This window comes from Argopecten irradians, chromosome 13 (genome assembly GCF_041381155.1).
Source record: "Argopecten irradians isolate NY chromosome 13, Ai_NY, whole genome shotgun sequence".
Taxonomy (NCBI): Eukaryota; Metazoa; Mollusca; class Bivalvia; order Pectinida; family Pectinidae; genus Argopecten; species Argopecten irradians.
In genome coordinates, this window is record NC_091146.1 from 22,795,988 (window position 1) to 22,806,627 (window position 10,640).

The 10,640-nt window shown below is 32.7% G+C and overlaps 1 protein-coding gene across 1 annotated transcript; it reads left to right on the forward strand.

The window, feature by feature from the left end:
* Positions 1–1,098: 1,098 nt before the first annotated feature.
* LOC138305712 (uncharacterized) lies at positions 1,099–7,185 on the forward strand. The gene is made up of 9 exons (XM_069245993.1): positions 1,099–1,165; positions 1,379–1,548; positions 1,977–2,088; positions 2,435–2,633; positions 3,138–3,207; positions 3,839–4,029; positions 4,590–4,719; positions 5,953–6,188; positions 6,530–7,185. Exons 1-9 carry the CDS (start codon positions 1,099–1,101, stop codon positions 6,585–6,587), a joined length of 1,233 nt encoding a protein of 410 aa, XP_069102094.1. The 3' UTR covers positions 6,588–7,185.
* The last annotated feature ends 3,455 nt before the right edge of the window (positions 7,186–10,640 follow it).

The following is a 10,640-nucleotide window of genomic DNA, read 5'->3' on the forward strand; positions in this document are numbered from 1 at the left end:
CAAAAATCAACAAAAATTATCCAAAACGCACTGCGACGTCCTAGCATTGGATATCCCAATACCCGAGACGCCATGGCAGCCGAACTATGCTCAAATCGAGAAACTGAAACCAAGGAAACTTAACAGATACCAAAAAAAAAAATGGGGAGTGGAAAATACTCGTGTAAAATCTATGTTACATCTAATAGTTGTACATGATCTGGAGTTATTTGATGTTTGCGTTTTATTTTTATCAGAGTTACCTTTCTTGATTAATTTTAGAACGTCCCTCATAGAATTGATTTTAGTGAAACTGAATTATAGCTTCGGCGGTTGCCTTGTCTGAACACTCGTGTGATAAACCATTTAGTAAATGAAACAATTTATTACAATATAGAATATCGAAAATAATGCATGCAGACAATCGAAGGAGTGAAAAATTATACTAATGAATAATTTTTTGTTTAATTATTCAGTTACATAACAGTCAAACTGTCATTTTGTTGTCATAAATATGTCTTAAAACTATAAACAAAATTTCCACTTCAAACTGGATATAGTATCTAATGTATAGCACAAGTTTAAATAAAAAGTAGTGTATACATAAAACAATCATCAAAATTAAATGAAATTTTGCATCGCTTTCGTATGAACAGTAAATATGCATGTTTTTTGCTCAAGACCTTTTCTAAAATTTATCCCTCTCAATTTGTGACGTGTTATTTTGACTCATATATTGTTTAATCATCTGTCAAATACTTTTGTCCATCCTTTTGTTATCAATAGTAATTAATTTCATTTAGCAATCTCCTGATCGATCTGAATGATTTCCCCTTCTCCTAACATTATATTTGTTGCTAAATGTCTCACAGAATGCATTTGTAATAGTACTTGATTTCTCTGGGTCATTTATGTAATGTTACATTAGGTAAATATAAAAGGCAGATATGTATTTTAATTGTTGTTGATTTTATAAGTACCATATCACAATTTAGAGAACTCATAATATATATGGATAATTTAATTTCTTCCGTATGTACTTCCCACCCCAAAAGGTAAGTAATCTCGCTATCGACCCAGTAGGCTTTTAAATTGTCTGAGCACCTATCACTCAGATCAATGTCGTCTTTACTATTAAATACCGACACATATAACAACTACGTGTCCGAAAGGAACCCAATAGTAGGTGGGTATGATGCCATATATGACATTTTCCAATATATATTCTAAACAACGCTGGAACAAAAAACCTTACAATAAGTAGGTATACTTTGATCTCTCTTGAAAATACATTTGTTCTGGCTCCTTTCATAATTTGAGACTTTTTCTGTTGCATCACTGATGAAAATCCAAAAATCTGAGCAGTTTCTTTCATCATTTTTATTTATAATCTACCCAGGAAAGAACTACACACTTGCTGTCATAGCCTATAACCTGGCTTCCTCCTCTTCATCGTTTACTGTCAACCTTCTGGACGAGGACGGTACTGTCACATACTCAACCTCTCTAATCTTGACGTTTGAAGCGTCTAAAACTATCGGATACACACCAATTGTCATCCCTGCTACAGTAAGTAGTGACTGCCACTGAAATATTGCCAAGCTGATTACTTTAAAAGCTGACATTTCTGCGTAAGGGTTATTTACCGTTAAAATCTACATTCAAATAATTTGCAGTGCTCTATCTATGGTGTAATATTTTTTATTTTTAAGAAACAGTACTATGCTACGTATGTTCATACGTTTTCGACAAAAAAAATTATAATTTTCAAACATTACATACATTGTTGATCTATTACAAAGTACATGGTATAAATATATCGAGGTTTATTTTAATCTGAGATTTCAGACAAAGGGACAGAAACTCCGGAGGAGCAGGCTTATGTAAAGTATAATTAAATACACCATATAGCATTAAGCACCAAAACTTTATTTTATGCTTAGGTTCAAATTCCCGAATATCCCGATGATACAAATTTACAATACCATTCTATTTAGAACTTTTACGTCCAATTGAGCGGGGTTGACCAGAATGGGTTCCAGTTCAAGAGAATGTCCGGTACATCAATCACACCTGTTACTGTGGATCTGTTTGTACAGCCAATATTTGGTTAGTAACAAGTCCGAAAACGAGATGTTATAATGACACACACCATTCACTCTCTTGAATTTTGTTATTATCGATTTATCTAATGATGAATATCTAAAAAATAATAATAACGAACTTATGTACTGTGACAACACCGTGTATACATGCCATTTAATTTTTTTGTTTAAATAAGTTCATCATGAAGTATATAGTTAATTATGACATATTTACACATGCCTGTATACAGACTTAATCCAAGCATCTATACTTTAAAAAATTAAGTCGGAATAGTATTGAATACAATTTATTTTAACAATAAATGTGCTTGATTGAAATGTTAACTCGTGATCAACAACACATTTTACAGAAAGTGTTGCCATGGGAACACCTCAAGACATTACCTACACGCTAAGTAATCTCGGCGGTTCCACGGAAACTTACACCGTTATGATTGTGGATGATAAAGGGCGAGTCCTGTCCCCGACGTCAAGGGACCATAATATGACTGCAGGGACCAGCGTTAGCGAGAACTTTCAGCTGTTAAGTACAACCGAGCTGGAACAAATGTTCGTATTAATATCCATGGGTATTTAGCTAAAACACTCATAACGGCCAACGATTTCATTTACTTGTATCTTTCCATTGTCACATTATCTATGCTATCCAATATTTCCATATTGCGGGTTGATATTGATAGTGGCGTCACGTGTTTGTGGGCTTAACGTCATACATTTTAGTGGAAACGAAGAGAGTTTACTCATAAAGTAATGCCGTCACAATCGAAACATATCCACAAGGGAGATAACACTGTAATATGCAAAATTGATTTAATTGGTAATATATTTATTTTCGGATTTTTTTTGCGTGATAGTTCTAACGAATTTGAGTAGACCACTATTTCATAGAAAAAATATTTGATTACTTTTATATATAGTAATACAGTATTTTTGACCATAACAAAAGATAAAAATGAATTTGTTTTTCATTATTATCATTTCCATTACTTCAACACCCTGAAATTATTCAAATGAAGGAAAACCCATATTGATAATATCATGTATCTATTTCAGTACATACACAGTCAGTGTAACCACCTTAGGATCGTCAGACGTTCTACAGTCAACAACATACACTGCCATGGTAAGACACTCATCATTATAAACAGTATTATGTAATTGTTTTAGACAACTATTCTTCTGTACTTTTACTCAATTTGTAAATAAAACAAATACTTATATATGGTAAAATGAATGATATAGATAATCTTCAATAATATCATAACAGTAAAGTCTTTGGCTGAAACTTTTGGTGAATTAAGCTGTCACAAGCATTTAATGACATAGTGATGTATAAATAAATGTTTAATAAATATAGGTAACGACTCCGAATTTTTGCACCTTCAGTTCTTGTTTTTAATTATAACTGTATAAGTATGTTTACATTTCCCAACAAATACTTATTACACTGTAAGACATGAAATGGCTTCTGTTGATTTAAATATATCAGTCAGTGTTAATTGTGACCATCTTGAAGATGTAATTTTCTTTTTTTCTTTTTGTGTCTTGTTAAAGGAGTAGATCGCCTTGAAAAAAGTGACAATATTTTGTCCACAAATTACGTCTTTGACCCCAATTGACTACCACAAAGTAATTCATAACATACAAACATTAGTTTGTAAGGGCCCGGTGTTATCTCAAATACAAATGCTGATATTGCTTCTTTGCCCCATGTCAATATCTTAAAATGTATATATCTGATTATCAATGCACAGGTAACTGGGCCATTTTGTTCGTCATTTATGACGTCAGCTGTATGCAGTGAAGCCAACACCCAAAGTAGTAACTGCTCATCATTCACATGGTCTGCTACTGCAGTTTACTCGTTTGATATATGGGTGTATGTGGCAGATAATGACGTCACAGTAACCATCGATACTGTCGACATAACACGACTACATATTACGTAAGTGTTGGACTAAAACGAGGAAAAGTTTACTTTCTGGTCTTTATTTCTTTAACGTTAGCCAGGAAGTAGATGGATCCCATGCATGCATTTTGGGAGGCTGTGGTATATTTGTATTACTGAAGCAAAAACTCACGGCGTATGTTATTGTTTAAACTTATAAACGTATTCCTTTTTCGTTGAAAATCCAAATTGCGGGAAGTATGAAAAATATACAGTAAGAGTATATACCACTCAATAGATGTTCATGCAATGGGCACACGAGACACAGCTCAGAATTAATGAATGTAATCAGAATTATAAAGTTTGATTGAACATGTTAAAAATTAAGTTTAATTTTATTTTGATGTTGTGATTCGGAATGATTTGGAAATATTTGCATTAATGTATATATTCATAAATTATCAGGTTTTAATGTTACAGCATATCAATATCAGAAAAAAAAACCCAGCTGCCAGTTAAAAAGGGTTAATACAATCGTAAATTTTATTGGGTTATCTTATTAAAACATTGTATACTCGAAATATCGATGTCTCAAACAACATTTTCCTATGTTACAGCGGAACTTGCTGCTTAGCTAATTTTACAGTGAATGCTTCTCCTGCTTCCGGAAGTGGTTGTCAGGTGACACAGCTGGTAACCGGAAGGACACTGTTACAATCAGTGGTTAATGACGACAATTCCGGACAGGTATTACTTTCTCACTATGTGTTGCATGATGTAACTATTTGGCGTGTTTTACAACGCTTTTTAATCTATGTTGATATATTGGTGTTGGCTTATAAGAAAATTTCGCACAGTACGTAATTTCGCACACCTGACGATTTTTTTGCGATTTTCCTTAAAATGACAGAAAGATGTACTTTATTGTTTATGATGTGACTAAAGGAGGTCTCTCACTGTGATTTTGTCACATTTAGCTGAACTTTTCAGGATAAGTTTGTTTTGAAAATCGAAATCGAAATAATACGGCCCATTTCAGTAAAGAAATTTATAGAAAATAAACTACTCGATATAAAATAATTCTGTTTAATATCTGTTTCACATGCAAACATATAGAGCAAATATCCTTTTTTCAGTATATAACGAAAACCGTATGAAAATCCATCAAGTATAGCGGATATTTTCTGCGAACACCCTATGACTTTCTTGGCCTTGTTTACATTGTTTACTATGGGGAGCGGTCATTTTTGTAACCAGAATGGCGGCGAGATGTCACTTATTCATTTCGAAATATAGTTGGGTTTATTTGTCATTTCAAGATTGGAACTGTGCTTAATCTTTGTTTATGATGTTTGTAGGTCTGTTGAAATGTTTCAAAATAATTATTTTCTCCAAACACAAGAAAGTTTTAGGGTGTTCGAAATTACGTCCCAAAAACCCGTTCAATACCAGGTTTAACCTCCAATTGATAACAGCCCCCGTGCGCAGGGATACGTCTGCGTATATCCGGTTACATACTCATGTGTTGTAAGTCAGTCTATTTGATTCGGAATGAATGAATTTGAGATTCATTAAAACCAATGCCAAAAGTTTACGAAATTACGTACTCCCACTCTAAATATTTAACAAAATACCACATTATATTTGTAAAATGGAAAAGAATTCAGTAGTATATATATAATATACTGGATTATGAAACCGATATTTAGTGTTGTTGGAAGATTGTTACATTGATGATTTGTTTTGGCGTTTGGTGCCGTTACTGTATCTGTTTTCATTTTGTTGTTGTTGTTGATGATGATGATGATGATGATGATAATAATGATGATGATAATGATGATGATGATTGTGATGATGTGATGTGTGATGTATGATGATGATGATGATGATGATGATATGATAACTATGATGTAATGATGACCATGTGATAAGAATGATGACAACGATATATCTTTGATAAATATAATCAATATCTATCAGGATGAAGATGACAGCTATCTAACCGAGGATACCGGAACCAACATTGGACTGATCGTCGGAGTACTGGTGGGTGTCGGTGTCCTCGTTTTGGCGGTAACGGGATTGTTAAAGTATGTCACGAGGGAAAAGGATACCGCGACAAACGATGTTGTCATCAACTTTGAAGAGGAACCACATGCCGATACTTCAGCAAGGACAACATTTGACCCAAAACAACTGAATCCTAAGGCTTTGGAGTAAGATTTGTGATTTTGTTTTGCCTAACGATATAATAAATAGACGGCAAACTAGAGTAGATTTTACTCTAGTTCCGTACATGTTTTACCGGGGTACGTTTTATTATCTATACTGGTAAAAAATTATTACATAATTTATATTCCATTGTAACCATTACATTTCTTTATTATTTCATACCATAACATAACATATGACTATATCATCACTTTTTGTCTTTGCAAGGAAGATATTTTATAAATGAATCAAACAGTAATTCGTAGTTCCTTGTTTGAGTATGATCTGTTTTGTTTCTAATGTTAAAACAGTTCATTATCACGCAGATTCTTGTCTCTTAAAACAGTGTCATGTTCACTGCTCCAGCACCGCAGGCTACAACGCTGAGTCATGCCATCAGATGATATCAACCAAGGAAGTGAGAACAAGTCGTTTGATGGCAACTTGGAATAAACTGCATTTGTACATATTGAACATAAAACTCGATCAAAGATCGATAAAAAGAGTTTTACGTTTCACGCCTTATTGAACTTCTTTATGCTTATTGGCCTGTTTTATCCTTATACTCCCGGGCCATACTGTCGTAGTTTACGTGTGGTATAATTAGGGCTTTTCCGATTACATGATAACCCTTTCACCAGTCCCGTGAATATTTTCGTTTTCACTAATTCGTTCAATTTTTATTTACGCCAAAACAAGTGTTTGTAGTTGTCGGTTGACGTTGAAACTGATAATGAATGTCGATATCTTTGTGAAATTTAACTTTAGATAATAAATATGATAAAAAAAATAACCTTGAAATAAAAATCACGATAGATTGCCGTAGACAATATCACTAATACGCAACAAATTACATATTGGCGATTCAATATTGAAAACGCCATTCTATATAATGGATTAGATTGTACATACATGTATTTAGCCTGGCATTATAAAGACCCGTTGGTATCTTATACCAATGCTGAAATAGAAAGAATAAACAATTGACTGATAACAGTACATGCTTTTCTCTCTATTTATTCTGCAATATGTTTTATTGTTATGAACAATATGTAATAAAATGTTGGTTTATATAGAAAATAAAGACTTTTTGCATAAATCACATTGACATGTTAATATTGTTTGATTAGCCTTCAATCTCAAGTATTTGTCTCATACTCAGGTGGTATGAGTCGATGTTGTTAACACGATGAGTAAGTATTTGAACAATAAAGTTTTTAATTAGGGGATATTTGCCAAAAAAGAAAACTCATGTTCAGATTGTACGTATGACGAAACTTCTTGGTCTGCCGCAAAGGGTCTCGTAGTTGAAAAACTATTGGGAATATTTGTACTAAATGTAGCTGAAAACAAAACAGCTGTTAAGTGTTGCAGAACATAGTCTGTACCAAGCGTCTACCAGTATTTACTATTTAAACTTGCTTTCGATATTATTTATTGGTGTCTGTTTACGACATGTCATTTAAAAGATAAAAAATATACACTCTCATTCTGAATGTGTAATATACCTTATAGGCACAGTAAACATGATATTGTTTTATTTTCCAAAATTGGTTAAAGTTACCATTTCAAATTTCATCGACGTTTCACTTTCGTCTGTTCACGATTGAAATAACGCTCATCCGATTTAAACTAAAATATTTTCTAGTAATAGTTTACAAAAAAGGACTAGCGTACTTCATTAAATTTGATGCAGTCTAGGTGGCATTTATACTCCCATATGAGACCATATTTCACATAGCAATATTCTTCGTTTTAGATGTAAATAAGCATCTATGTATCGCACGAACTTAAGACGACATAAAGGTACTTAAATCTCATATTGTCTTTGGAATAGCTTGTTAATTTGTTTAATCACTACGAAACGGCGTATCGTAGGGTTTTGATATATTTGGCCCGTGTTACTCTGAATAGAATCTTTTATGAATACATGAGTGTGCAGCTATAACGCAAGAGGATGGATGTTTACTTCATTGTACAATGTTTTTCATTAAATAATTAATAAGTAAATTGAGAATGAATCATTGAGGGATAAACTATTTATTTAAATTATTAAATAAGTTGAATAATTTGATACTCAAATAAAAAAATCTCTTGATTAAGGATTTAATATTTTTTACAGATACGACCTACGATACAATAAGTATTATGTGATCTCTTTAAATCTCATAGCATATCTACACGATGGCTATGAATAATCTGAAATAAAAAAAATGAAATGTGTATTTATCGGCTTGTCCACGTCCATAACAATAACTTCTATCATTTTAGAACTAACGGACTCCAGGAAATAAACTAGAGGCGTACATGTACTTATTTTTTTCATTGCGTTTTAGGTATCATGTGTATTCAGAAAGGGACGATGTCTATAAACACCTTATTTAGTCTGCTTTGTTAATATACGATACACTGATAGGGAACACACTATTATAACGACTGCAAACAAATACGGTACAAAAAAATAAAGTTAAATTGGTTCGAAAGATTTTAATTGTTTCGGAATCATAACCTGAGACTTATAAGAATCGGAATTAATGCTACAATTGTGTTCGGCAACGCTTACAACAAACTGATTACAATGTGATATAGATTCCTATAATTGCTCTATTCAATAGAGGATCTGACAATATCCCATAAGGGGTCATATTCTGATGACCTTTTTTTAGTATATTACATGTACTTCAGATCAAATTTTCTATACCTACATGTAAATACATCAATTGAATGCGAATTGGGAAACGATAGGTGGATATAAAGCCAGCTCTGAGTTTAGGATAGTATACATTATAGTGCACATTATGTATTAATGACATAATATTATGTTTGCTAATCTTTAAAAGATAATAATTTATAAGGCAATACAAATATTTATATAATCTGTAAACGTTCGGAAAAATGGCAATATTTTTCACCAATCAGAAGCCACGGTATAGCGTCACTATTTGGTGAGGGTTCAGAGACCATGATAAATGATTATGCAAAATACCATTAGAATCCCTGCAATAGTTATTGGAATTGTGTCGGATAAACAATAGGGGTAGAAGAAGAAGATGAAGAAGAAAATCAACATGTCAGCATGCAGTGATAATTCAATGGCTTAATGTGTAACGCTTAGCTTTTCCCCCTTTAATATGAAGTTGTAAAATGCAATGAACATTATTAATGTCATTATATATGGAAATCCACAATATCACGGAATATTATTCCTAAATAGGCAATGAGTGGATTGCCTAACGTTATTCACATATAACAAGTTATTTATTGATAGTGTATATTAATATATAAATATATTTGCGAAATATGAAAAAATATATAAAGTGAATAGTCAGGCAAAATAAACAAGTCTAAATGCGTTCCTTGGCCTTCCAAAAGTCCTTACATTTCAAAACGATGATGTGGTTCTGCTTCCTTTGTCCAGTTTTGACTGTTGAAATTATGGAAAAGCCCCGTGTAACTTTAGCACATTTCTAAAAATAATTCTTTGAAATCGAGGCTGCAAGGAAATATCAGCGCAGACATAGCCAGCCGGGAGGACATGTAAGGATTCCTATAATACATATATGAACTTCTTCGCATGCAGAGCGATTTTGACCGGACATTTTATTTTTCTCTGTCATTATTAAATTATACTGAATTTATTAACACCACTTTTACCGACTTTAGTCTTCCTTTCCCTGACTGTACTTCAAATTCATATTAAAACAATATTTTTTCCAACAGTTTTCCATATTTTCCAATATACATATAGTGTGAGGATTAAAGAGAGATAACTCGTATGATTTGTCCCTCTCATCATCATTGAAAGTTTCTAATCAAAGTATATTTCAGTAAATGTTCAAATTTCAAAGAAAAGTTTAAAAATACTTCCAAGATTATACAAATCTACAACGGACCTTAGAAGCAAATTCCGCTATGTGCCTCAAAGTAAAGTGGTGATTTTGAACTTATTTAAATATTCATCATGAATAAACATAGATATCAAAGAACAATGATCGGCCTCCTGAAATACATTTTAAACTAGAGCGAAGTTATACTATAAATGACGAGGCCGCAAAAGAGTAGGGCGTAGGTAGCACTCAACAGTAAACATCATCCTGAATATGGCCAAATTCAAATTGTGAATTAACGATTCATTTGCATGGACAGCTTGTGAAATTAATTGTAAATAATAACATGTAAATGTGAAATCTCCCCACAACACGTGCCCGGATCATAAACTAATAAACTGAAACAAATAAAACAGATATAAGTAAGGTGTGTATTTATCGGTTTGCTCACGTATGAAACTACATGTATAACTGGCGTACACATACGTATCTGTTTCATTGTGTTTTATGCAGCATGTGTATTCAGAAAGGGACAATGTTTATAAATAAGCTGAAGAACACATGAGATTTTTCAGCTCGTAGGAGTATTTTATATTTTACTAAGTTTGTGTTTTCCTTCCACAACTGTAT

What these genes read in the sequence shown, in the direction of transcription:
- LOC138305712 (XM_069245993.1), top strand. Translation starts at nt 1,099, where the DNA reads ATGTCGTCTTTACTATTAAATACCGACACATATAACAACTACGTGTCC. An exon ending in CAACAACATACACTGCCATG is followed by an intron (nt 3,208 to 3,838) that starts GTAAGACACTCA and finishes ATCAATGCACAG; the next exon opens with GTAACTGGGCCATTTTGTTC. An exon ending in ATGACGACAATTCCGGACAG is followed by an intron (nt 4,720 to 5,952) that starts GTATTACTTTCT and finishes AATATCTATCAG; the next exon opens with GATGAAGATGACAGCTATCT.